Raw genomic sequence first — 25,415 nt, 5'->3', positions numbered from 1 at the left:
ATGACTGAAAAGCAAATATAAAGGTACAAAATCAGCAAAATTACAAAAAGAATTCAAGAGAAGTCCTAGTTAACATTGAATATGAATGCAAAATTTTTTTTCAAAAAAATATTTCAGGAAAACCTGATGTGAAACATAGTAGAACAAACGGAATGGAATACTGGTGTGACACTCGTGGTACAATAAAAGCGTATCTTTTATTGAGGAAGAAAAATTGATTTCTAAAAAGAAATGTATTTCAGTGAACATTTAAGCTATATAACAAGCTCTCAAAATGGTAACAAAAATATTATAAAAGTTTTCATCTTCATCCTGAGAACTTGAAAGTTATCACCTTCAGAGCCAGGTAAATAGAGACTGAAAGTCCACATCATTACCATAATCTAAATCATTACTGGGGGGACTTCCCTGGTGGTTCAATGGCTGACTCCACACTTCTAATGCAGGCGACTGGGTTTGATCCCTGGCTCCGCCTCTCGCCTCCCCGCCCCCTCCCCCCCCCTTCTAAGAAATAATATTAATACAGAGAGGTCCTGTGTTTCACCCAGTTGCCTCCAGTGAGAACATCTCGTGTAATTTCAGTACAGTATCACAACCAGGAAGTTGACATTGATACAGTTCACTGACCTTATTCACATTTTACCGGTTTTACATGCACTTGTGTGTGCTCAGTACTGTCCCATGTGTGCATGTCGCTAATGTCACACTGAAGGTACAGGGCAGTCCCAGCACAAGGGTCCCCCATGTTGCCCTCGTGTAGCCCCACCTACCTCTTTCCTACCTCTGCATCCCTAGAAACCACTCCTGTTTCCCATGTCTATAATTTTTTCACTAAAGAATCTATATAAATATATAAATCCATATAAATAGATAAAAAAGATTCTATATAAACAGAATCGTATAGTCTGTAACCTTTTGAGATTGTCTTTTTCTTTTTTAAAATTTATTTATTTATTTGATTATGTCAGGTCTTAGTTGTAGCACATAAGATCTTTCATTGCAGTGTGTGGACTCTCAAGTTGGACTGTGTGGGCTTATTTGCTCCGTGGCATGTGGGATTTGAGTTCCACTGCCAAGGATCAAATCTGTGTCCCCATGCATTGCGAGGGAGATTCTTAACCACTGGAGCACCAGTAAAATCACCTGAAATTGGCTTTTTTCATGCAACATAATTCCCTTGAGATCCACTAAAGTGTTGGAGGAGGTCATCAAGAAGATGTGACCCAAGGGTTGGACCTGGGCAACGGGAAGCTCCTCAACCCTCCCCTGTCCTTTGGAGTGTACATTCTGCCCACTGTTTGCACAGTAGGAGCTGTTTCTAAGCAGCCTTAAAAGAGCAAGGTGTTGCTGAGACCATCAAGATTAGATCATGACCGAACTTGGTTATGGTCTCTGTACAACCCTGAATGTTCATCAGGACTAATGCTGAAGCTGAAGCTCCAATACTTTGGACACCTGACGTGAAGAGCTAACTCATTGGAAAAGACCTTGATGATGGGAAAGATTGCTGGCAGGAGGAGAAGGGGGCAACAGAGGATGAGATAGTTGGATGGCATCACTGACTTGATGGACATGAGTTTGAGCTAACTCCAGGAGATGGTGGTGAAGGACAGGGAAGCCTGACGTGCTGCCGTCTATGGAATCATTAAGAGTCAGACATGACTTGGCGACTGAACAACAACAACAAGAAGCTGTGAAGATTCTGGGGGTGTGCAGAGATTTAGTCATCTGGTAGCTGCCCAAGGCAGGCCTCTTATGTAAATTCCCTTGCTTATTGAAATTACCACCCACCACTTAGAGTGGCTACTTCTTTCTTCGGTTTCTCTCTGCTCTCTGTGTATGGAGACCAGTTCCAAATTTCACCCAGGAAGCTTCTGAGGTTTTGAACAAACCCCAAGTTGTTCCATGTATCAATAGTTTGTTCCTTTTAATTACTGAGTGGTATTCCATGGTATGGATCTGTCACCGTTTGTTTAACTAATTGAAGAATATTTGGTTTGTTTCCTGTTCTGGGCTATTATAAATAAAGCTACTGTGAACATTCATATACACATTTTGTACATGAATGTACGCTTTTATGAAGTTTTGTTTCTCTAGGCTTAATGTCCAAAAGTAGAGTTGCTGGTTCAATTATGGGAAGAACATGTATGTTTAGTCTGGTAAGAAACTGCCATAGTTTGTCCTATAGTGACTATGTCATTTACATTCACACCAGCAGTGTGTTTTGAGTTAAATTTGTGAGGTGTAGGTTAAGGGATTCATGTTTTTGCTTATGGGTGTGCAGCACTTCAGCACCATTTGTTAAAAAGCTATCTTTCCTCCTTTACACTGAATTTTCACCTTTGCAGTGTTTGTATGGGTCTTGTTTGGGCTCTGTGTTGTGTTCTGTTGATCTCTGTGTCTCCATCGGCAACTGTCACACTGTTTTGAGTATAATAGTTATAGAATAAACCTTTATACACAGTGGAGTGACTACTCTCACTTTATTCTTTTTTATCAAATCGTTTCAGTTATTTTAGGCTCTATGTCTTTCCATATACATTTTAGAATTAGCATGTCCATATAGAGAGATTATCATGTTAGGTGAAATAAGCCAGAGAAACACAAATATTAATATATCACTTATATGTGGAATCTTAAAAAATGAATGATATAAATGAACTTACACATTTAGAGGTATAAATGAACTTATATACAAAGTAGAAATAGACCCACAGACATAGAAAATAACCTTAGGCTTACAAGGGGATTCAGTTCAGTTCAGTTCAGTCACTCAGTCATGTCTGACTCTTTGCGACTCCATAAACCACAGCACGCCAGGCCTCCCTGTCCATCACCGACTCCTGGAGTCCACCCAAACCCATGTCCATCGAGTCAGTGATGCCATCCAATCATCTCATCCTCTGTTGTTCCCTTCTCCTCTTGCCCTCAATCTTTCCCAGCATCAGGGGCTTTTCCAATGAGTCAGCTCTTCGCATCAGGTGTCCAAAGTATTGGAGTTTCAGCTTCAACATCAGTGAACACCCAGGACTGATCTCCTTTAGGATGGACTGGTTGGATCTCCTTGTAGTCCAAGGGACTCTCAAGAGTCTTCTCCAGCACCACAGTTCAAAAGCATCAATTCTTCTGCACTCAGCTTTCCTCACAGTCCAACTCTCACATCCACACAGGACCACTGGAAAAACCATAGCCTTGACTAGACGGACCTTTGTTGGCAAAGTAATGTCTTTGCTTTTGAATATGCTATCTAGGTTGGTCATAACTTTCCTTCCAAGGAGTAAGCGTCTTTTAGTTTCATGGCTGCAATCACCATCTGCAGTGATTTTGGAGCCCCCGAAAATAATAAAGTCAGCCACTGTTTCCACTATTTCCCCATTTATTTCCCATGAAGTGATGGGACCAGATGCCATGATTGTCGCTTTCTAAATGTTGAGCTTTAAGCCAACTTTTTCACTCTCCACTTTCACTTTCATCAAGAGGCTCTTTAGTTCCTCTTCACTTTCTGCCATAAGGGTGGTATCATCTGCATATCTGAGGTTATTGATATTTCTCCTGGCAATCTTGATTCCAGCTTGTGCTTCCTCCAGCCCAGCATTTCTCATGATGTACTCTGCATAGAAGTTAAATAAGCAGGGTGACAATATACAGCCTTGACGTACTCCTTTTCCTCTTTGGAACCAGTCTGTTGTTCCATGTCCAGTTCTAACTGTTGCTTCCTGACCTACATACAGTTTTCTCAAGAGGCAGGTCAGGTGGTCTGGTATTCCCGTCTCTTTCAGAATTTTCCACAGTTGATTGTGATCCACACAGTCAAAGGCTTTGTCATAGTCAATAAAGCAGAAATAGATGTTTTTCTGGAACTCTCTTGCTTTTTCCATGATCCAGCGGATGTTGGCAATTTGCTCTCTGGTTCCTCTGCCTTTTCTAAAACCAGCTTGAACATCTGGAAGTTCATGGTTCATGTATTGCTGAAGCCTGTCTTGGAGAATTTTGAGCATCACTTTACTAGCGTGTGAGATGAGTGCAATTGTGTGGTAGTTTGAGCATTGTTTGGCATTGCCTTTCATTGGGATTGGAATGAGAACTGACCTTTTCCAGTCCTGTGGCCACTGCTGAGTTTTCCCCAGGTCAGTAGGTGCCCAATATGCTACTAGAGATCAGTGGAGAAATAACTCTAGAAAGAATGAAGGGATGGAGCCAAAGCAAAAGCAACACCCAGTTGTAGATGTGACTGGTGATAGAAGCAAGGTTCGATGCTATAAAGACCAATATTGCATAGGAACCTGGAATGAATCAAGGCAAATTGGAAGTGGTCAAACAGGAGATGACAAGAGTGAACGTCGTCATTCTAGGAATCAGCAAACTAAGATGGACTGGAATGAGTGAATTTACCTCAGATGACCATTATATCTACTACTGTGGGCAGGGATCCCTTAGAAGACATGGAGTAGCCATCATAGTCAACAAAAGAGTCCAAAATGCAGTACTTGGATGCAATCTCAAAAATGACAAAATAATCTCTGTTCGTTTCCAAGGCAAACCATTCAATATCACGGTAATCCAAATCTATGCCCAACAGGTAACACTGAGGAAGCTGAAGTTGAACAGTTCTATGAAGACCTACAAGACCTTCTAGAACTAACACCCAAAACAGATGTCCTTTTCATTATAGGGGACTGGAATGCAAAAGTAGGAAGTCAATAAACACCTGGAGTTATAGGCAAATTTGGCCTTGGAGTACAGAATGAAGCAGGGCAAAGGCTAATAGAGTTCTGTCAAGAGAATGCACTGGTTATAGCAAACACCCTCTTCCAACAACACAAGAGAAGACTCTACACATGGACATCACCAGATGGTCAACACCAAAATCAGTTTGATTATATTCTTTGCAGCCAAAGATGGAGAAGCTCTCATAAAGTCAGCAAAACAAACAAACAAACAAAAAACAAGGGGGTTCAAGGGAGGGCTAAATTAGGAGTTTGTACACACATTGCTATGTATAAAATAGATAATCAGCAAGGACCTACTGTATAGCACAAGGAGCTGTACTTAATATTTTTGCCATAACCTATAAAGGAAAAAAGATTTGGAAAAGAATATTTTAATAATTAAATATATATTTATTAAATATGTATAACTGAGTCACTTTGCTGTACACCTGAAACTAACGTACCATTGTAAACAAACTATACTCTTTAAAGTCTTTGCATTTTCAGGAAACAGATTATTCTGTGTGTGTTTTTGCTAGGTTTATACCTATTGTTTAATTTTATTTTGAGTGATTGTAAGTGTAACTGTGTTTTAAATTTCAGTTTCCATGTGTTTGTTATAAGTATTGCAATATATAGAAATGTGATTGTCTCTTGCATTGTTAATCTTGTATCCTGTGACCTTGTTGAGCTACATTTGGAATCCTTTTAGCTCTGGAAAATCTAAAAGGATATTGAATAAATATTCTTTATCTTCAGTTAAGATGGAATGAGTGGAAACCAAGTTAAGTTTTCTGGAGCAGAAGCCAGGTTGTGTGTGTTAGTTGCTCACTTGTGTCCGACTCTGTGTGACCCAGTGGACTATAACCCACCAATCTTCTCTGTCCATGGAATTCTCCAGGAAAAAATAGTGGAGTGGGTTGCCATTCCCTTCTGCAGGGAATAGTCCCAACCCAGAGGATTGAACCCAGGCCTCCTGCATTGTAGGCAGATTCTTTACCATCTGAGCCACAAGGGAAGCCCAAGTTGAACCAAAAGAACTTACTAACCCAAAATGGGACCATTTTAGTAGACTTGCCTAGAAAACGCCTCCTTCTTTGAGAGTTCTGACAGTGCCATAGTTAGCTTTTCCTGGAAGATATACTGCTTGGATTTAGATAATCTGTTTAGTTCTCTAGTAAACCCCCCAAATCTCTTGATTCCTTTAAAAACGTACTGGTAACAATATTCTCAAAGTAGAAGAATTAAGACTTAAATAAGTGTGTGTGTGTATTAAGTCTCTTTACTTTAAGAGCTGGGTTACTCAGTAAGTCTGGAATGTCTTTTAGTTTGTACCCTCCAAGATAAATATCTATTATATTTTAAAGTTCCTGCTTAGGAAATGAACAGTTGCTGCTAGAAACTACATGTAAATTTCCCTCATGAACACCTGCTAAAAAAACACCAGTGAAGAGTATGTAAGTCATTGTCAATGAATTGAGTCCATCAGTCAGATCAGTATGACCCCGGATATCCTAGAGAGGGATGCAAATCTCTGTAAAACCAAAAGCCTGGTTTAGTTATGCATGATTCACAAACAACATTTCCTGGTAACAACCCAAGATAGCATCAACCTGCCCTTCAAAATCTTGAACATTGCATAAACCGAGCAATATAGAAACCAACAGAAACGTCTTTATTTCATTAATTTAGTGTTACTATAAATGAATAGTGCAACATAACTTCTGGTGTTGCAGGGGTTGAGGACTTAGCCATTTTACTTGAGCAATTTTTATTAAAATCTTCTAAAATTAAAGCACATGCTTCCCTCCCCACTGAGGATGAACACAGCAACCTAAGAACATCAGATCCTGGGCTTTTAATGTGGAGACTCTTATGTCACTCAGAGTCATTAACATCTGAATGAATGGCTCCCAATTGCTATAATTTTGCAGATTTTTGGTGTTCTTCCTCTGTTTAAAGATACTTGGGTGTGCCTCTTCTGCTTCAAAATCTTACTTTAGAACCAAGTCTAAATTCATGGTTCTGAGGATAGTGTCTTATCATTTTATTACAGCAAAGCCCACAGTCTTTAAGACTGATAGTGTCTTTCTCAACACTGAGAGGTCTACCAAATTCTCTATAATATTTGTAGAAGTTTGTGTCTAAGATATGTGGAGTGCTCCTACCTTTAAAAGAGGAATGCAGAAAAATGGAGTATACCAGCTCTTTTCTGTTCTGATGTAAGCTAGGCAGTTAGTGTGAGCGAGGGCAACTGCACAAGTCACATCAGCACCACTTTTAATCATCAAGTGCATGGACTTCCTACATGTAGCCAAGACTCTTCTTATCAGCAAGGTCAGCTTCCGGTGTGAGGAAATTGAAGTGCAAGTGCAGGAAATGACCTGCAGTAGATCTGGCATCGAGAAGGCCCTGCTGATGACTGTTTGCATTGAGCTCCGTGGGATCCGAATCACTAAAAAAGTGAGGAAGGGTGTGGCGTGGGTGCTGTAGGGCTATATATTGCAAAGCAGTGTGTGTTCCTCTGTGTGTGTTAGGTTTCAGTGGCCTTAAGAGGCTAAAAGTGTATTGAGGAGAGCATAAATATATAATAAGCAAATAGAAGAGAATAGGTCCTCTAGGTCCATTTGTGAAACTTTATGGTAAGCACCTCAGGGGCTCCAGGCTTTCTTGAAATCAAAGTCAAGAAATATTTCACATTCAGAAATACTTTTTAAACTAAAGGTTTTGATTGTGCCCACATAAAATTTTAATAGCATATTAGACTTAAAATTTAAACTCCAAGATGAAGTATTGGGTTGGCCAAAAAGTTCATTCAAGATTTTCTACGAGATAGAAAAACCAGAACTACCTTTTTTTTTTTTTTTTGCTAACCTAATAAATCAGGAAAACAGATTTTGTTTCCTGCCTTCAAATCATTAAATGCCTTGTCAGATTTATGACTCCCAAAGTGGAATGGTAGAGCCACTGCTCTGCCCGGATTTGAAGGTTGTGGTAGGGAAGAATACAAGTGCTTCTCACTGGCTCCCTCCCCTTCCCTCTCCCCCAGACCAAACCCAGCATCCACTCTTTTTGATTTTACTTCCTGTTTCTTAAGTGAGTCTCCTTCTCACCATCACTATCCAAGCATCTCTCCATTAGACGACTGCTTATAGACCCCTGGCTCATCTCCCTGTGTGTTAGGGTTCTGTTGCCCCTGTAAGAGTTTACTGTACCATGAATTTGGTTTACAACACAGGGATATTCTGTTACTGATTTGGCGGTCAGAGATCCACAGGTTCTCACTGGGCTACAGTCAAGGTGTTGGCAGGGGTGGTTTCTTCTGGAGACTCTAGGGCTGAATCCATTTCCTCGCCTTCTCTGGCTTCTGATGGGCCCCTCTATGTTTCTTGTTTTGCAGTCTCTTCCTCCATTTTCAAAGCATATTATTCCACTGTCTGCTTCCATTGTTACATACCCCTCTCCTCATATCCCTCTGCCTCCCTCTTATGAGGACTCTTGTGATTACATTTAGGGTTCATCTGGATAATTCAGGATAATCTCTCTATCACAGGATCCTTAACCTAGTCACATCTGCAGAGTCACTTTGCTACTTAGGGTCAGGTTCCTGGGATTAGGACATGGATGTCTTTGGGGGCCATTATTCAGCCTACTGAATAATGCTGGAGAAGTCTCTTGAGAGTCCCTTGGGCAGCAAGGAGATCAAACCAGTCCATCCTAAAGGAAATCAACCCTGAATATTTATTGGAAGGACTGATGCTGAAGCTGAAGCTCCAATACTTTGACCACCTGATGCAAAGAGCTGACTCCTTGGAAAAGACCCTGATGCTAGGAAAAATTGAAGGCAAAGGGAGAAGGGGACAACAGAGGATGAGATGGTTGGATGACATCACTGACTCATGAGTTTGAGCAAACTCAGGGATATAATGATGGACAGAGAAGCCAGGCACGCCGCAGTCCATGGGGTCACAAAGAGTCAGACACGACTTAGCAACTGAACAACGACAACAGCGTTCAGCCTACTGTATCTTACATCCACTCAGCCTCTTTCAGTTCACCTTGACATTGCAGAGAGACAAATGGCATGCCAGATCTATAACCTTTCCTCTTCCCAGTTAAAGCCACATCTGTGAATTCTATGATCTCAGGATTAAGACCATAGTTTTTACTGTTCCTTGTATAACCTTAGTTTGCTAAGGCTGTCATACTTTGCTATAAGTACTATGGACTCTGTTGCTTAGGCAACAGAAATTTATATTCTTACACTTCTGAAGGTTCAAAATCCATGATCAAGGTCCTGGCCAGGTGTGGTATCTTCAGAGTTCTCTCTCTCTTTGAGTTGAAGATAGCCACCTTCTCTCTGTGGTCATCCCTTGGTCTGTGTGTTATCTCTGTCCTAATCTCTCTTCTTATGAGGACACCAGTCATACTGGATTAGAGCCCACCTCTAAAACCTCATTTTGTGTTAATTACCTCTTTAAAGGCTCTATCTCCAAATACAGTTACATGCTGAGGTAATAGGAATGAGAATTTCAACACATGAATTTAGGAGGGCAGGGAGATACGATTCAGCTCATAACACATGATCTAGCCTCCTCTATCTCTTTGACCTCATCTCATGCCCTGTACCAGACTTTACTCTGGTCTCCAGCCTCACTGGCTTTCTTTCAAGCTCTTGAACTTGCTATGGTTTCCTTCCCTAACTACCCTTCACTAAGATAGCTCCATCTCTCATCAGATCTCACTCCAAACATCACTTCCTGCTATGGACTGAGTGTTTGTGTCCCCTGGCCCCAGCTGCAAATTCATGTGTGGAAGTCTAACCCCCAGTGTGATGGTGTTGGAGATGGGACCTTTGGGAGGCAATTGGATTTGGTTGAGGTCTTTGGTGGGTAGAGCCCCACTGATGTACTCATACAGTCCAGCACTCTCTCTCTCTCTGCCACAGGGAACACAGCTGTCTATGAGCCAGGAAGCCAGCCCTCACCAGGCACCAAACCTGCCAGTGAGTTGAACTTGGACTTAACCTCCAGAACTGTGAGGAATAAATGTTGTTTAAGCCATCCAGTAGATGGTATTCTTATAGCAGCACAAACCAACAAAGATACTTTCTCGGAGTTTCCTTCTCAGACCTCTCTGACTTTCCCCCTTTCTTGTGCTCAAAGTTTCTCTGTATACTTCTCAAATTGGAGTATTTGTTGCAGTTGTTATATTATTTATGTTTGTGAGGAAGTATAGAAGTGGATACTTCCCTAATAGCTTCCTGATAGCTCAGTCAGTAAAGAATCCACCTATAATGCAAGAGACCCTAGTTTGATTCCTGGGTCTGGAAGATCTGCTGGAGGAGGGTATAGGCTACCCGCTCCAGTATTCTTGGGCTTCCCTTGTGGTTCAGCTGGTAAGGAATCCACCTGCAATGCAGGAGATCTGGGTGCAATCCCTGGGTTGGGAAAATCCCCTGGAGAAGGGAACGGCTACCCACACCAGTATTCTGGCCTGGAGAGTTCCATGGACTGTATAATCCATGGGGTTGCAAAGAGTCGGACACAGCTGAGCGACTTTCACTTTCACTTTCATAGAGGTGAAAGTCACTCTCTTTGTGGCCCCATAGAATGTAGCCCTCCAGGCTCCTCTGTCCATGGAATTCTCCAGGCAAGAGTACTGGTATGGGTTGCCATTCCTGACCTAGGGATCAAATACAGATCTGCTGCATTACAGGCAGATTCTTCACCATCTGAGCCACCAGTTTGTGTAGTTCACTTATTTATGCCCCTCCTTCCCACTGATCTCAAATAGCAGTATAGGGACTTTTGTACATTTTTAGTATGCTGCTGTTGCTGCTAAGTCGCTTCAGTTGTGTCTGACTCTGTGCGACCCCATAGACGACAGCCCACCAGGCTCGGCGGTCCCTGGGATTCTCTAGGCAAGAACACTGGAGAGGGATGCCATTATATATATTTATCACTTTTAACCCTTATGCCTACAATACCTAGTGAAAATATTTGTTAAATGAATGCTTACTTTTCAAGCAAACACTCTTTTCAAAGGTCTACTAAAATACCTTTCTTATTATCACTGGTTAAACAAAAAACATTGGTTTATGTGTGGGTTGGAATAAATATTCAAGCTTTAGAATTTTTATCTTCCTTGAAATCTTTTTATGCGACCTCTTTTATAAAGAGTTCCAGGAAAATGATCTTTAAATAAAAAAATTAAAGAGATGTTTTAGTTGGAAATTAATGTATTAACATATACTTTAAAATTGTGTGTTACACAGAGATGCAGAAGGTGTTTATATAGTGTCTATCACTTGTCTGCTGTTTTCCTGGAAGACTGTACATGCTTCTGGCTGTAAACAACTTATTTGCCTTTTGAAGCTAGAGAATAAACTGTGGCTTATTCATATTTCACCTTCTTTTTATAGAATGTCCTTTAAATAGCTAACATGTGAACAAAAGACTTCAACTTTTAAAAAACTGAATGTGTGCCCGTTGACATTCATAAACACATATGAGTCATTTGGTCTGTGTAGAGTCCTGTGATAAGTGCTATTTGGCTGCCAGCCAAGTTTCATTTCTTATACTGGGGATGTCAGGGCCACATAGTTGTGTTTATAAGGAGAATTTCAGTATACATAACCTGTTAAATGACTTGCAGAATCCCAGCCTCCAACTATTCTGTCTTTGAAAGCATTAAATTAGATGCCACCATTCTAGAATATACAAACTAATAAAAATTCCTACTAAATTAGTAAAGCTTATATCAGAACAGAGTTCCTGTTTTCAAAAAATCAAAAATTAAAGTTAACCCAGAGGCTAAATATATTTTTAAAAAATTGGTGGAATGTAGATTCTGTTGCACAATTTGCAGTGGTAAACTGCTACCGGTGCATTTTAGCAACAGCCAAAGCAGGGTTGTCTGTTGGCTCATTTCTTGAGTTGAAGACGAAAGCAGATGTTAGCGGGTGAGAAGGTTCACCTCTGTTTGGCATGTTTCCTAGGCTGCAGCCTGCCCTCTGTCTCTGGTTTGGAGACTCATGCAGGACCCCATTGATGTGAAGAAGATTGTTACTGTTGTTGAGTAAGCTTTGGGATATAGAGCAAAACAAGGAATGATGTGCTATCACTAAACACTTCCTGCTTCCTGCCCATCTTGCACTGCGGATTCTATTTCCTATGTTTTCTTGAGTGAGGTTAGAGTTCAGGAAGCGGGATGGTTTGGACCTTGGTCAGAGATGTTGATGACACCCATTGGGCTGACTCCAGGCAAAAGCTTTAAAGAAAGAGATGAGTTTTGTTATTTATCCCTCCCTGGTTTTATTGCTATTTTTATTTTTCTTATGCTCACTCAAGGTCCCCAGAAGTCTTACCTACCTCTAGCTGCCCCTGGTGACCCATCTGTGCTGTCTGAGCAGAGCCCCATCCTTTCTCAGCAGAGCCTTCTTTCTGTATGTCTGTGGTCCCTTTGATGCCTGTGTTGGATTGCTACAGCACTTCTGTCTTTTCTTTAGAAGGAAACTGGATATGAACTACTCTCACAAACTAATTCTCAGTAAGTACTGCCAGAAAGAAAGGGTTACAGTTCATTGCCTATTCACCATGCATCAGTTACTTCACTAGATATTGTCCTTTGATCCTTCCTACCAACCTGTCATCCCTATTTTATAGATGGGGACAAGACCTTGAAATGCAGAGAGGTTAATAAACTTTCCCCCGATCAACCACCTAGCATGTGGCAGGGCTGGAATTTACTCCAGTCATTTATGATTTCATAGCAAACATAGACTCCTTTTCTTGGGATATTTTAAGTTTAACCAAGGATTCTGGGTTAACAATGCAAATATGACTTAACCCTATTGATAAAATTCCTGGCATCATTCTTAGCTTTTGGAATGTAATCTCAACAAGGGATTTTTATGGCACTATCCCTGGTGGCTCAGATGGTAGAGAACTTGCCTGCCAATGCAGGAGACATGGGTTCAATCCCTGGGTTGGAAAGATGCCCTAGAGAAGGAAATGGCAACCCACTCCAGTATTCTTGCCTGGAGAATCCCATGAAGAAGCCTGGTGGGCTATATAGTCCATGGGGTCACAAAGAGTCAGACCTGACTGAGTGACTAACACTTACTTTCACTTTCAAGTTGAATCATGTAGGTAGTTGCCTACTTAAATGATTTTTTAAAAAGTTTAATGGTTATAATTAAAAATACTGGTTTATTAGCATTAATTTTTATATGGTATGTTAAAGTTATGAAACCTTCTTTCTTATTTGGTTCTCCCAATAACATTCTGAGGAGTTAAGGATAGAAATGGGTAGATTAGGCCCGAAGTTAGTGTCGTACTCCAAAGAAATTGATGGTGGCAATAGACATAAAATACATAGATTAAAAATATGTGTTGAGGGTAGCAGACAGAGGAGGCTGCAAGGGAAAAAATGAAAAAGTCCAAGGTTGGACAAATTGGGAGAATAGCACTGAAACATATACTTTACTGTATATAAAATGGATAGCCAGTGGGACTTTGCTGTGTGACACAGGGGGCTCAAACCCAGTGCTCAGTGACAACCTAGAAGGGTGAGATGGGGTGGGAGGTGGGATAGAGGTTCAAGAGGGAGGGGACATGTGTATACCTATGGTTGGTTCATGTGGATGTATGGCAGAAACCAACACAATATTGTAAAGCAATTATCCTCTAATTGAAAAATTGATAAAAAAGTCCAGAAACAGGTGGTGGCATGGCAAATATTGTATATTGGCTCATTTAATACCTCTGCATCCCCTTTCTATATTATATTTCTGTGCTTCTGTGGCTGGAACTTCCTGGAATACCTTGCAGCTAGAATTCTGTGTGACTTAGGTTCTGTCAAAGCAGTGTACCCACGTGAGGCATGTGACGAGGCTCAAGTAAGGCAGTGAGGGGTTGCTGTGTGCAAAATTGATCTGGGAAAACGCAGTGTCACGGTTTCCTGGAGTTGCTGGGCATCTGTGGTGGGAGCCTAGCTCTCTGTACCTGTCGTGGGATCTGAGTGGTGGGAGGCAGTGCTGTGCTGTTTGTGCTTCTGGCAGGCTTGTGGTGCGTTTGGACCTTCCTTCCGGCTCTGTGTGGTTGTCTTGTTCAGCAGCCCAGCCTGATCCCCCAGGCTTCTTAGAGAATCTGTTGTCTTGCTCTGCAAATAAGAATTGCAACTGGTCCTGCCATCATAAAGCCGAAAGAAGATAAAGAGAGAAGAGGCTGGTTAGCTTCAAGGAGGCTAATTATGTTTAGTACTAACAGAATGGAAATTAAATTAAGAATGGAAATTTTAAAGTATGTATTTATTAAATTTAGTTATATATATATATATATATATATATATAAATATATAACTATATATATAGTTCACTGTGACTCCAGCAAAAGCATGGGGTTTTTGTTTGTTTGTTTGTTTCAGAGTAAGTAGAAATCAGTGACAGTAAGTTTAAGAGTAAACAGTAAGTAAGAAATGAAGGCAGCTCATGCACGTCTCTATTGATAACTTGACTGTGACAGGGAATATAGTAGAGGTGCTGTAGATGAACAGGATCAGAGGTCAAAAAGTTTTGTTTTGTTTTGTTTTTTTAAACATAAGGGATAGTGGAGCATGTTTGGTTGCTGATGTTAAGTATGAAGAAGAGAGGAGAGAGAGATGAGGGGAAATACCTGTGAGACCTCAGTCAGTTACATAATTTCTCTGGGCTTAGGGCTTCCCTGGTGGCTTTGTTGGTAAAGAATCTGCCTGCAGGAGACCTGGGTTCAATCCCTGGGTGAGGAAGATGCCCTAGAGAAGAAAATGGCAACCCACTCCAGTGTTCTTGCCTGGATAATTCCATGGACAGAGGAGCCTGGTGGGCTACAGTTCATGGGGTCTCAAAGTCAGATACTACTGAGTGACTTTCACTCACTCACTCACTCTGTGCCTTAGTTTCCTTAACAAATTTAGAAAATAAGATCCTCCTCTTAGAGTTTTTTTTTTGGTTGGAGTGCAATAATGTACATGAAATTTTAATGCAATGTCTAGTACTTGATAAGGGCTTAATACCATACTCAGTCACTCAGTTGTGTCCCACTCTTTGTGACCCATGGACTTTAGCCCACCAGACTTGTCTGTTCATGGAACTTTCCAGGCAAGAATATTAAAGTGGGTTGCCATTTCCTACTCTAGGGAAAGGTTTCATAAGCGTAGCCATTATTAGTATTACTGCTACTACTACTATTTTTATTGTTACTGGCTTCTGTATACCTTAGAGTATTGTGAATATGGAATTATTTTGTCTCCTGAATTTACAAGTCTTCCTTTCAGCTCTTACAAGCTGGCCCCATTGCCATCTTATCATCACTGCTACTGCTAAGTCACTTCAGTCATGTCTGACTCTGTGCGACCCCATGGACTGCAGCCCACCAGGCTCCTCCATCCATGGGATTTTCCAGGCAAGAGTACTGGAGTGGGTTGCCATTGTCTTCTCCGCTTATCATCTCTAATTACATTAATTAAGTAAATATTTACCAAGCACCTGTATGTGCCAAGTGTGCATACATTAGGTGTCTGGGACACAAAACTGAGCAGAACTTGTTCTCCGTCTCTAACTGGCATCTGGAACACTAGAGGAGAGGACTAGGGGAGTGTGACTACTTTATACCAAGTTTTAATTATATCAGCCAGAGTGCTAGCAGGAGCAGAACCACTAGGAGATGTGTGTGTGTGTGTGTGTGTGTGTGTGTGTGTTGTATTTATTCATTCCTACATACATGCATGGATACCTACATGCGCACACATATTTGCATATTTATTATAGCTGGCTAAGCAAGCCTAAAGTCCACAGGCAGCAAGGCAGGAAGGAAGGATCGTGACCAGACTGAAACCCCATGAGCACACTTTTCTATCTTAAGATCCTCCTACACTCATTATCCTGGGTCAGCCCAGTTCTTCTGTTGAGCCATCTACCTTCTTGTGAAGGACTGTGTTGAAGGTATTTCTCTCTCATATTCCCATCCACTCTCCCAACTACCTGTTGGACCTTTAGTCTAAAGAATTAAATTTATGATAAGCAGATATACAGATTTATTCTAATATGTACTGTTTACTTTCTTGAATACACTCCAGCTGCATTTATTAGCAGATTTTATTTAGTCATCTGTGCAGCTAGTAGAAGTAATTGGCTGTCTGTGAGTTAAGAGCACAACTCAAGCTAAAATGTGAATTCATTAGCTTTCAACTTCAGTTTTTAATTTCACCTGCTGTTTACTGCTCAAAGGAAGGACAAATTGTATTTCAATAAAATGTTTGTTTCAGGAGGAACCCTTAGCAACCGGCATTTTTTTTTTTTTTTACTTAAAAATGGCTTCTTAATCTGCCTTGAAAAATGGAAGAAGTTGTGTTAGCCTGTGACAACCACTGATGAATTGGAGAAGCTGTATTTGTAGTTCTTATTGCCAAAGGAATTCAAGGCATTGGGTTAGTTAGTCCAGCTCTTTTTGTTGCAAGAAGTTGAAACAAAAAGAAACAAAAAATAAAATAAGGTTTTGCAAAAAAGAAAGGTAGGGTGAGGTGGGTGGTGTGGGGATGCTGGTGATGAGAAGGGAAACGCGGGTGAACAGGCAGAGACGACCCGTAACCAGTGTGCTTAGCTGTGGATGCTGACGGGTTGGGGAGGTGTGTTGGGGGCTCTCAGATGCCTCATCTGTCTGAGGGCCCCCCGTCCCACGTTTCTATTTCTCTCTAAAGTCGGCAGCACCCCATTCCTCCTCCCTCTATCCTGGTGTCCTCTACTTTCTCACATGCCCTTAACAGCCTGATCACACTGTCACTCCAAGCCAACAAGGCTAATGAACAGCAGTTTGTGGTCTCTCAGACTAGGGCTACTAAAAGAAAGGATTTTCTTGGTCCTCTTTGTGCCCAGAGAAATTGTGCATTATCCTTTTTGAAACTGATTTACCCTTTGTGAAAGTGATAGTCCCTCAGTCGTGTCTGACTCTTTGCGACCCCATGGACTGTAGCCCACTAGGCTCCTCTGTCCATAGGATTCTCCAGGCAAGACTGCTGGAGTGGCTTGCCATTCTTCTCTCCAGGGGATCTTCCCAACCCAGGGTTCAAACCCTGGTCTTCTACATTGCAGGCAGATTCTTTACTGTCTGCGCCACTAGGGTTAATTTCTATGTATCAGAACTACATTGTCCAAAATAATAAAAAGTTCTTTTCTAACCACTTTGGGGAAATATGTGGTTTGGTCAGAAAAATCACATTTTAGAGTGTGGTTTGGGTCCCAGGTCAATGGCAAAAACCCATGTAAGCCCTGAAAAAAATGAACTCTAACACACTCCTTCAATTGCCAAGAATCTCTTCTTGTTTGCTGTGTGTGTTTGTGCCTAGGATTCAGGCCAGGTGGAGAAAGGGCTGCTCAGAGACACTCAATAGGAGTGAAGAGAGGAATTCTGGGGGATGGGGGGTGGGCTCCAGTAGGGACTTGAAAAAGGCTCTGTGAACTATTAGTTTCCGGATTTCTGGAGTAGCCTCTCTGTATGAGGGGCTGAGGAAGGTTCCAGTGAATGGAGACTGTGAGATGCCCCTGGAGCGAAGTTGCAGTGAGGAGAGGTCAGAGACCGTGAAGCTTGTGTTTGGGGATCCAGCTCCTCCCGGCAGGGGCTGCAGGCAGTTTCAGTTCTGGGCTCTACATAGCAGTCAGTGTCCGCAGCTGGAGTGGACAAGTCTTCTATAGGTCAGCAGCCCCTCAGCAACACAGCTGCCTGTTCTCCTTCAGAAAGAAACTTCTAAGAAAGTACTTCCGGAGGGGCCCAAATCCCATTGGCAAAAACAGTCTCTGTGAACCAAATGTGGAAGAAATTAAAGATGACAGTGATAATCAGCATTGTTATTCTTGACTGTGGATGTTAGAATTCACAGAGAGAGTATGTGGGCTGGTTGTGTTGCGAGCCTCAGACCGGAGGGGGAAGCATTCCTGGGCCTCCCTGGGGACCAGGCTGCTCCGGGTCCTGCCCCTTATAGGAATCTCTGCTGCCAAAGAGTTTGAAAAGTAGAGAACTTTAACTGTGACTTGGTTCTGGAATTCTGCCTTATCTCTCAACAGGTTTGCTCTGATATAGCTGGGTGATATGTATAGAAAGAAGGTTCGGAGTCCCTTAATTTAAAAGCAAAACCAACCCTATTTTCTCTATGGTGGTTGAGGCGCTCAGTCGTGTCTGACTCTTTGGGACCCCATGAACTGTAGCCTGCCAGGCTCTCCTGTCCATGCAGTTCTCCAGGCAAGAATCCTGGAGTGGGTTGCCATTCCTTCTCCAAGGGATCTTTCCAACCCAGGGATTGAACCTGGATCTCCTGCACTGCAGGTGGATTCTTTATCGACTGAGCTTTGTAGATTGTATTATAAAACAGGACTGCATACCTGGAGAGAAAATCCTCCATGAAATGAAACTGAACACTTGGTAAAGAAAGGATTAATATGGTAGTCCTCCTGTAATTATTTTCCACCTGTTCTCCAAATTATAGCACAATTCACTCTTTCTTTCTTGGTAGCTTAGGAAATTTCTCTTGACTATGAGTCTACTCTTTGCAGCTCCAGGAAGTTGACATCAGGCCTCCTTAGACTTTTGTTAGAAGTTGCTACCATATAGCACATATAATCACCTGAAAATTCATTCATTTATTTATTCCCCACATGGTTATTCAGGGCCCACTCTTTCAGATACTCTTCTCTGTACTGGAAGTATCAATACATAAAGACAAAGCCACCTTCACATAGAGCAAGATTCTGGCAGTGCACCCTGGACTAAAGACATAAGAAATAGTAGATTATAACTTTTGTTATAAATGCTGTAGAACAATGGTAGGATAGATTATGGGACATGAGGAGTGGGTAAGGAGCACTGAAATTTAAACAGGAGTGGTCAAGTTGGCTTCACTGAGAAAGAGACTTTTCAATGAAAGGGTGAGGAAGCCAGCAGTGGGAGGTATGAAGGAAGAACATTCCTGGAAGATGGGGCAGTGAGAATGCCTGAGGCAGGGGTGTGCCTGGCCTGATTGAGGCCAGCAAGGGTGGGAGGGAGAGGTAAGGGTGGAGGAAAGAAGTAGGAGAGGGAGAAAATAAGGATATGGGAGGAGGGCCAGGGAAAACCAAACAGGGCCTGGGAGGCCATTGCAAGGACTTTGGATTTTATTCTGGATGAAATGGGGAGTCACTGGAAGGTTCTCAGGTGAGGAAGGGTATGGTCTGACTCTGGTTTGTGTGGGATAAGGTGGCTACTACTACTGAGAAGGAACTGGGGTGCGGGAAAGGCAGGGCAAGAATGGAGATGGGGATCCAGGGAAGAGACTATTGTAGAAATCCAGGCAAGAGATGAGCTTGGCTTGACCAAGATGGTAACCGTGGAGGTGGTAAGAAGTGACTGGATTCTGGATATATTCTGAAGGTAAAGGCCACAGGCTTTTCACTTGGACTGGGTGTGATTGGCTGAATTAAACTTTGACTTATATAAAATAAATGGACTAATTACTGTGTGAAGTTCAAAATTCTCTATAGCAAAGTTAAATCCAATGAGGTCAACTCATATTGACATTTCCTCTCTCTCCTTACATTTGTTTGGAAAAATATACAGGTGACTTTAGCCCAGCTTGACCTTAATATTGGACCTCATAGAGATGGTTATTTCTATTCGGAATTTTTCAGAAAGCGTTTTTTAAATACTTACATACTTTGTTCTCACTTGCATGATGTTGCTATTAATAGAAGGTTTGAAACTTCAGCCAAATTGTCTTCCACCAAAAGTTTTTACAATAAATTTCTTACATGTGTGGCTGACTAACCTGTCATTAGGCATGCCAAGTCATGCTTTGTTGAACATTAAATTGTCAAGATATTAGAGGTGAAAGCTCCTGTAGGAATCCCAGCATTAATAACATCGATGGCTACAGTAGTGTAGCACTGTGGTCGCCATCACGGTGAGGATCTCAACTCCGTCTTAGTTTTCGCCCATCATCATGCTGCCAAACCAGGCTGATTTTCACCAGCCGGTCAGTCTGTGTTGGTATAGAGAAATTATAAACTTGAAGTTAAAGCAGTTAAAAAAAACACTTCATTCTTTTCAGAGAGCTTAAGGAATTAATATAATCAAAGGGCTAGCAATTGGAAGCAGTTATTTTTAAAATGTTTCTACTACAGCTAATCACTGGGACTGGAGAGATTTGCTGTCCAACTTATTCTCTTGTGTATCTAGCGTGAAGTCTGAAGAATTTAATCTGAAGTGATGAGCAGAGTTCTGTTGACTATTTTTGGAAACAGTCTTTTTATCACTTGACTCAAGAGTCTGATCTTTCTTTGAGCATGACCTTTAGTAGCAATATTTTAAATTAATTTAAAAATCAATTGTTCCTAGTATTAATATAACTTTTGCTTCTTTCGTAGCATATTTTAAAATGTGGGAGTCTGATTACACGCTCTACACTGTGGCTGACGTGTCATTGTCATCAGTCACTAAACATACATATTTATGTATTCTAAAGCGAGTTTAAAAAATAAATACTAAGGTGTGGAAGCACAATTTGAAGTAGGGAAAATTCTCTTATAATTTGTCAAATGTGACTATGTGCTCGCATGGTGAATGGAAGAGTCAGTTGAAAAAAGTCGCTTGGTCAAGTGGTCTATTCCCTTGCCTCCTGTGGCTTGCTCCCCAAGAGTGGACTTTGCTGTGGCCTGAATTTGATTCTCTTTTCCAAAATATCTCTACTACTTTTTTACTATTCAGAAAGTTCCAGAAGGCAAATGGGTTGACTTTCTTTAGATTATTCCTGGAAATCCAATTAATCTCTGGATTAATGGATTAATGTTATTGGGTTGGGATGAGTAAATGAGGACAGTTTGGGAAAGTGAATGTTGACACATGCACTTTGGTACCTTATTATCATATATTCATGGGGAGGGTATTGGGCTTAAGGTAGCCTGGAATGCACTTGAGTGTGGACAGAAGGAAGGATTGATCGAGTAAGTGGGCCGATGCTAGAAGCCGTTCTCTCTTCTGTTGTGCTGCTAGAATCCTCCTATGGAAAGCAGATGTTTTTGTATTGAAGAAAGCCAATGAGCTTCAGTCCAGTTTACAAAGGACACCATTTAGAGAAATTCAAGATTGAAATACATACTGTTAGCGTCTTGTTTAAAAAATTGCAACAATTTTCCCAAGTATATCATATTTATAGATTTACTGTTTATATTTGTCTAAGAAAACAAAAGCTGTTCATCAAAATAGAAATTTTGAATTTTATTTGTTAGTTAACTTGGTAATTGGTAGTATTCTCATATAATTGAACACTGAAGCTTTGTTCTCTTGCAAGAAATTACACTGAATAAAGCGTGTGTCTGTGATGTGCTGCTGAAGGGCTTCTGTGTTGGGTAGGAAGAAGGAATTCAGTGGTAATCATTGTAGTATGATATAGCTGAGAGGTACTGGTAATCAAGGGAAGTAATAGTGCAACTGGATGGATAATTTGAAGTAATTAATTTTTCCCCTTTAGTATAGGCAAATATGGTTTTTCCAGGTGACTTAGTGGTAAACAATCTGCTTGCCAGTGGAGGAGCCCCAGGAGACACAAATTCGATTCCCTGGGTTGGGAAAATCCTCTGGAGGAGGAAATGTCAACCCATTCCAGTATTCTTGCCTGAAAAATTCCATGGACAGAAGCAGCTTGGCAGTCTACAGTCCATGACGTTGCAAAGGGTTGGACATGACTGAGTGTCTGGGCACACACACATGCATATGCATATATACTAATAACTGAAAGCTGGTGGAAGAGAAACTATTATGTAAATGCTGTATCCCTGAGAAACTTAATTATGTAAAAATACTGTGTATTTTTTTTAGAATAACTTTATAGGTTTTAAAATACCAAACTATACATGAACATTGTAAAAACTGCAAACAGGGTAAAAAGCAAAATTGGACTGTAAATCTGCTTCCAAGGAAAACCATTCTTAACATTTTGGAATGTCCTTTCAGAATTGTTTCTCTCTCTCTCTCTCTCTCTCTCTCTCTCTCTCTCTCTCTATCTATATATATATATCCCTCCTCCCCAAGATTATATTACATAAGACTCATTTGGATTTCCTTTCTTCAAATAGTATATTAAATGTTATCATCAGATTTATTCTGATGTTCTTCTATTTTAGTGACCTTGTGGTGTGTCCACTGTATGGATATCCCACAGTTTGTTCCTCCATAAAGAAAAATTTTGGTTGGTTGACTCAGAAATTCTAACTTCCAGGAATTTTTCATACAAAAATGGCTTGCACAAATGTATAAAGGTACATGTATACATACAACAATGGTATTTATTGTGGCATTATGTTTAATGATGAAAAGTACCTCAATGTCTGGGAGGAAAGGATGGGCTAAACAATATGATCTTGTGAAATGTTACCATATTCAAAACTTAAATGTAGTACATTTACTACTAACATGAAAAGATGCCTGTGATTTATTGTGAAGTGAAAAAATAAGTTGCAGAATACATGCAGTACGTTCGTGTTTAGACACCCCAAACAGACATATATGCAGTTAGGAATTTAATGCATTTTAGACAAGTGGAGGCTTTGCAGTAAATTGTTAAAAGCTGTTCTTTCTAGGGGTTGGACCTGACTGGGCAGGGTTGGGAGGAGAATGGGGAGGAATATAAAGCTGTCCCCATATTGTTTTACACACATTTTTATGGAAATTTTAACAAGCATATATTTTGTAATAAGTAAATGTTTGAAAAAAATGAAAAGTACATTCAGGCTCTACAGGAACAATGAAAAAGAAAACGTTGAAGTGAGACTAGATATTCTCTAAGATAACACCTGCTTCACAGATTATGAGTTCATGAAATCACAGTCAGGTGAAAACTAGTCGGTCTTCTTTATAGATACAGAATGTTTCATCCACAGTGTGGTGGAAGCATGAGAAAAAGCAGGAAGAAAGAGCAAACCGTACAGTCAAAATGGAGTCAGTTGGAAGCAGAGGTGGGTGCCATTGACCCTCGTTCCAAAGAAACATGGAACTCAAATTTCTCTTCTTCAAGAAGGCTCTACACATATTTAAGAGAAGCTATGTGGGCCTGCCCTGGTGGCTCAGATGATAAAAAATCCACGTGCAATACAGGAGACCAGGTTCCCCTCCTGAGTTGGGAAGATCCCCTAGAGAAAGGAATGGCAACCTACTCCAGTATTCTTGTCAGGAGAATCCCATGGACAGAGGAGCTTGGCGGGCTACAGTCCATGGAGTCGTAAAGAGTTGGACATGACTGAGTGACTATTCCTACTGCTACATGTGAACCTTAAGCCTTCTGTTTTCTAGATGAAATATTCCCAGTTCCTCCCAATAGGATCCTTTGTCATCCTGATCACCCTGTTGTGTTTGTTCTGGTTTGTCAATGTCCATCTTGAAATTGGATGACCAGAATCAAATACTACTGCCTTCTAACTTACAGTCTCATCACTGTGGGATACAATCAGATTAACCTTTCCTCGTGCAAGAGATGCATTTTTAAAAATCTAGACTAAGATTATTCCTAAACCTCTGCCTTGTGTTTTCTTCTCAAAATTCCTAATTAAGAGTTTTGCTTTTTTTTTTCTTCATTATTTGCCACCTAGGACTTCTAGATTTGGGGAGTTTATTTCCTTTGGGTATCTTCTGTTGTTGAACCCTTTGCCTCCGTGTGAGCTGTGGTATGAAAGATTTCTCAGATTTCCTCAGCTTTCTATTATTAAAAATATCAGCTCATATGAGTCACATCATTAATTGATATCAGCTTCAAGGAAGGAAGCTAACTTGGCCCAGGCCCTCCACACCACCAGAAGGGTTTCCTTTTGTCACCAGGGCGTTGTGCAAATTGGGAACAAAAACAAGTAAGAGTGCCCTCTTTGGGCAAATAAAAGATAAAAAGTTCTTCTCCAGATAAATGAATTAGAAAAATGTCCCTCTTCCATGGGTGAAGAGGCCTGGGGACCTGGCTTGAGGAGGGACTGGATTTCAGCCAGCCTTGCTTGTGAACAGGATATATTAGCACAGCTACTTGCAGCAGCTTGCGTTGTCATAGCACTCCGTGTCTGTCTCTTTGCAGCACAGGTTCCCAATTTCTGGTCTAGGGGATTCTTGGGAAATATACTTTCTACACCAGTAATTCCTGGTTTTGTTCTTTCTTCTTTTTCTTTTTTTTTTTTTTAATCAACAGTACTCTTATGGTACAATTTATATATCATAATGTTCATCCCATTGTAAGAATACTGTTCGGGTTTTTTTTTTTTTAAATAGATTTATAGCATGGTACAAATCAGTACAGTCTAGTTCTAGTACATTTCCATCACAGCACAAAGTTCTTTGGTGTCCATTTGCAATTAGTTTCCCTTTTCAACCCCAATCCCAGGTAATCCACCGATCTGCTTTCTGTCTTTATAGCTTTGCCTTTTCTGGAAATCTCATGTAAGTGGGATCCTATCTTCCTTTAGCTGCTCTCCTTTGCTAATCTAATAGGGGTTCAATTTGAATTGGGGTTGTATCTTCCTTTTTTGCTGCTTTCTTCTGCTGATCTGCTGGTGGTGTGATGGCTGGATGTTGGCCCTGTCCCGTTCTACTACTCCTGCAAACCCTCACTCATCCCTTTCTTTCCATACTGCGTCAGCATTCAGACATGCTCTGTTACCTCCTGTCTTAGAACCTTCTCCCAGGTTCAGCATCCTCTCCAGCCACCACCATATTTCTCTGGGCCATTTCTGAGCCCATGTCTCAAGATTTGACTTCATGTTCTCGCTCTGCTCTCTTCTCCCCTGTGACTATTTCTTTTAAAATTAAAAAAAATGTAATATCTGATATGAGTGGAAGAACATTAAAAAGAGCATGTTTTATATATATATATGTAAACTTTAAAGCATAAAGATATAATGAACATCCACATCTGTCTCCCACTCCTTCCACAAGCCTTAAAAACAGTGGAACACATGACTCAAAGTATCAAAAATCTCTTGCTCATCTCTGCATTTTTTTTTGTCCTCTTTGATCTTAGCTAACTCATTTTAACTCCACTTTTATAAAAGGAGCCTGGGCTGAATAGTCTTTGAATTTCATTACATTGTTAAACTTACTCGATTACCATTTAGAGATTAATTTTATGTTTAGAATGTCTTATGGAAGATTTATAGCTTATATTGTTGAATATTACTGTAGCTTACTTTATTATGAAGTCTTGGCTAAGAGCATGATATACGATTATACTATCATTTCTGCAGGAAATTTATTCTACTTTGTATTAGTTTGCTTCAAATGCTGTTTTTTTCCCCTAAATTTTTGAAGCTAAAAGCTAACCTTCCTGTAATGTTCTCCCTCAACCCCACCTCTCTTTGGATTGAATTCTTTTAATCAGATGAATTGGTCCCTGGGGAGGTATAGATGTCAATTATTGCTACAACTTAATACTAATGACTACTTAAATATTTAATTAATGCAATACTTGACACTTAGGGAGAAACTATTTATAATCATCAAAGCCAGGCCTTTGTTTTCATCTTTTGTGGCTGGTGTTTGGCATATTCCTTTTGTAACATAGCTGGGAATGAGCTGCTATAGAAGTGAAAAAAGTGCCTCCCATTCCCTCCCACCTCCAGGCAGAAAAAGTTGCACTGAAAGTGATTAGTGATGGATATTTAAAACATTTATA

The 25,415-nt window shown here is 40.7% G+C and overlaps 1 protein-coding gene across 2 annotated transcripts in view; it reads left to right on the top strand.

Moving 5' to 3' along the window:
* ZNF704 (zinc finger protein 704) overlaps positions 1 to 25,415 on the top strand; it is a 248,030-nt gene that overhangs the window by 26,189 nt on the left and 196,426 nt on the right. Inside the window, exon 1 of one of the 2 annotated variants that reach the window (XM_069601085.1) lies at positions 9,664 to 9,714. The exons of the other annotated variant lie outside the window; for it this stretch is intronic. Coding sequence (XP_069457186.1) covers positions 9,673 to 9,714 — 42 coding nt within the window. The 5' untranslated portion in view covers positions 9,664 to 9,672. Of the gene's footprint in view, positions 1 to 9,663; positions 9,715 to 25,415 lie in introns of those variants that run through there. 2 annotated transcript variants of the gene reach the window in all.

Source organism: Ovis canadensis, chromosome 9, assembly GCF_042477335.2.
Source record: "Ovis canadensis isolate MfBH-ARS-UI-01 breed Bighorn chromosome 9, ARS-UI_OviCan_v2, whole genome shotgun sequence".
Classification (NCBI taxonomy): Eukaryota; Metazoa; Chordata; class Mammalia; order Artiodactyla; family Bovidae; genus Ovis; species Ovis canadensis.
Note: the sequence above shows the minus strand (reverse complement) of the source record. Positions and strands in the feature narration are given on the sequence as shown.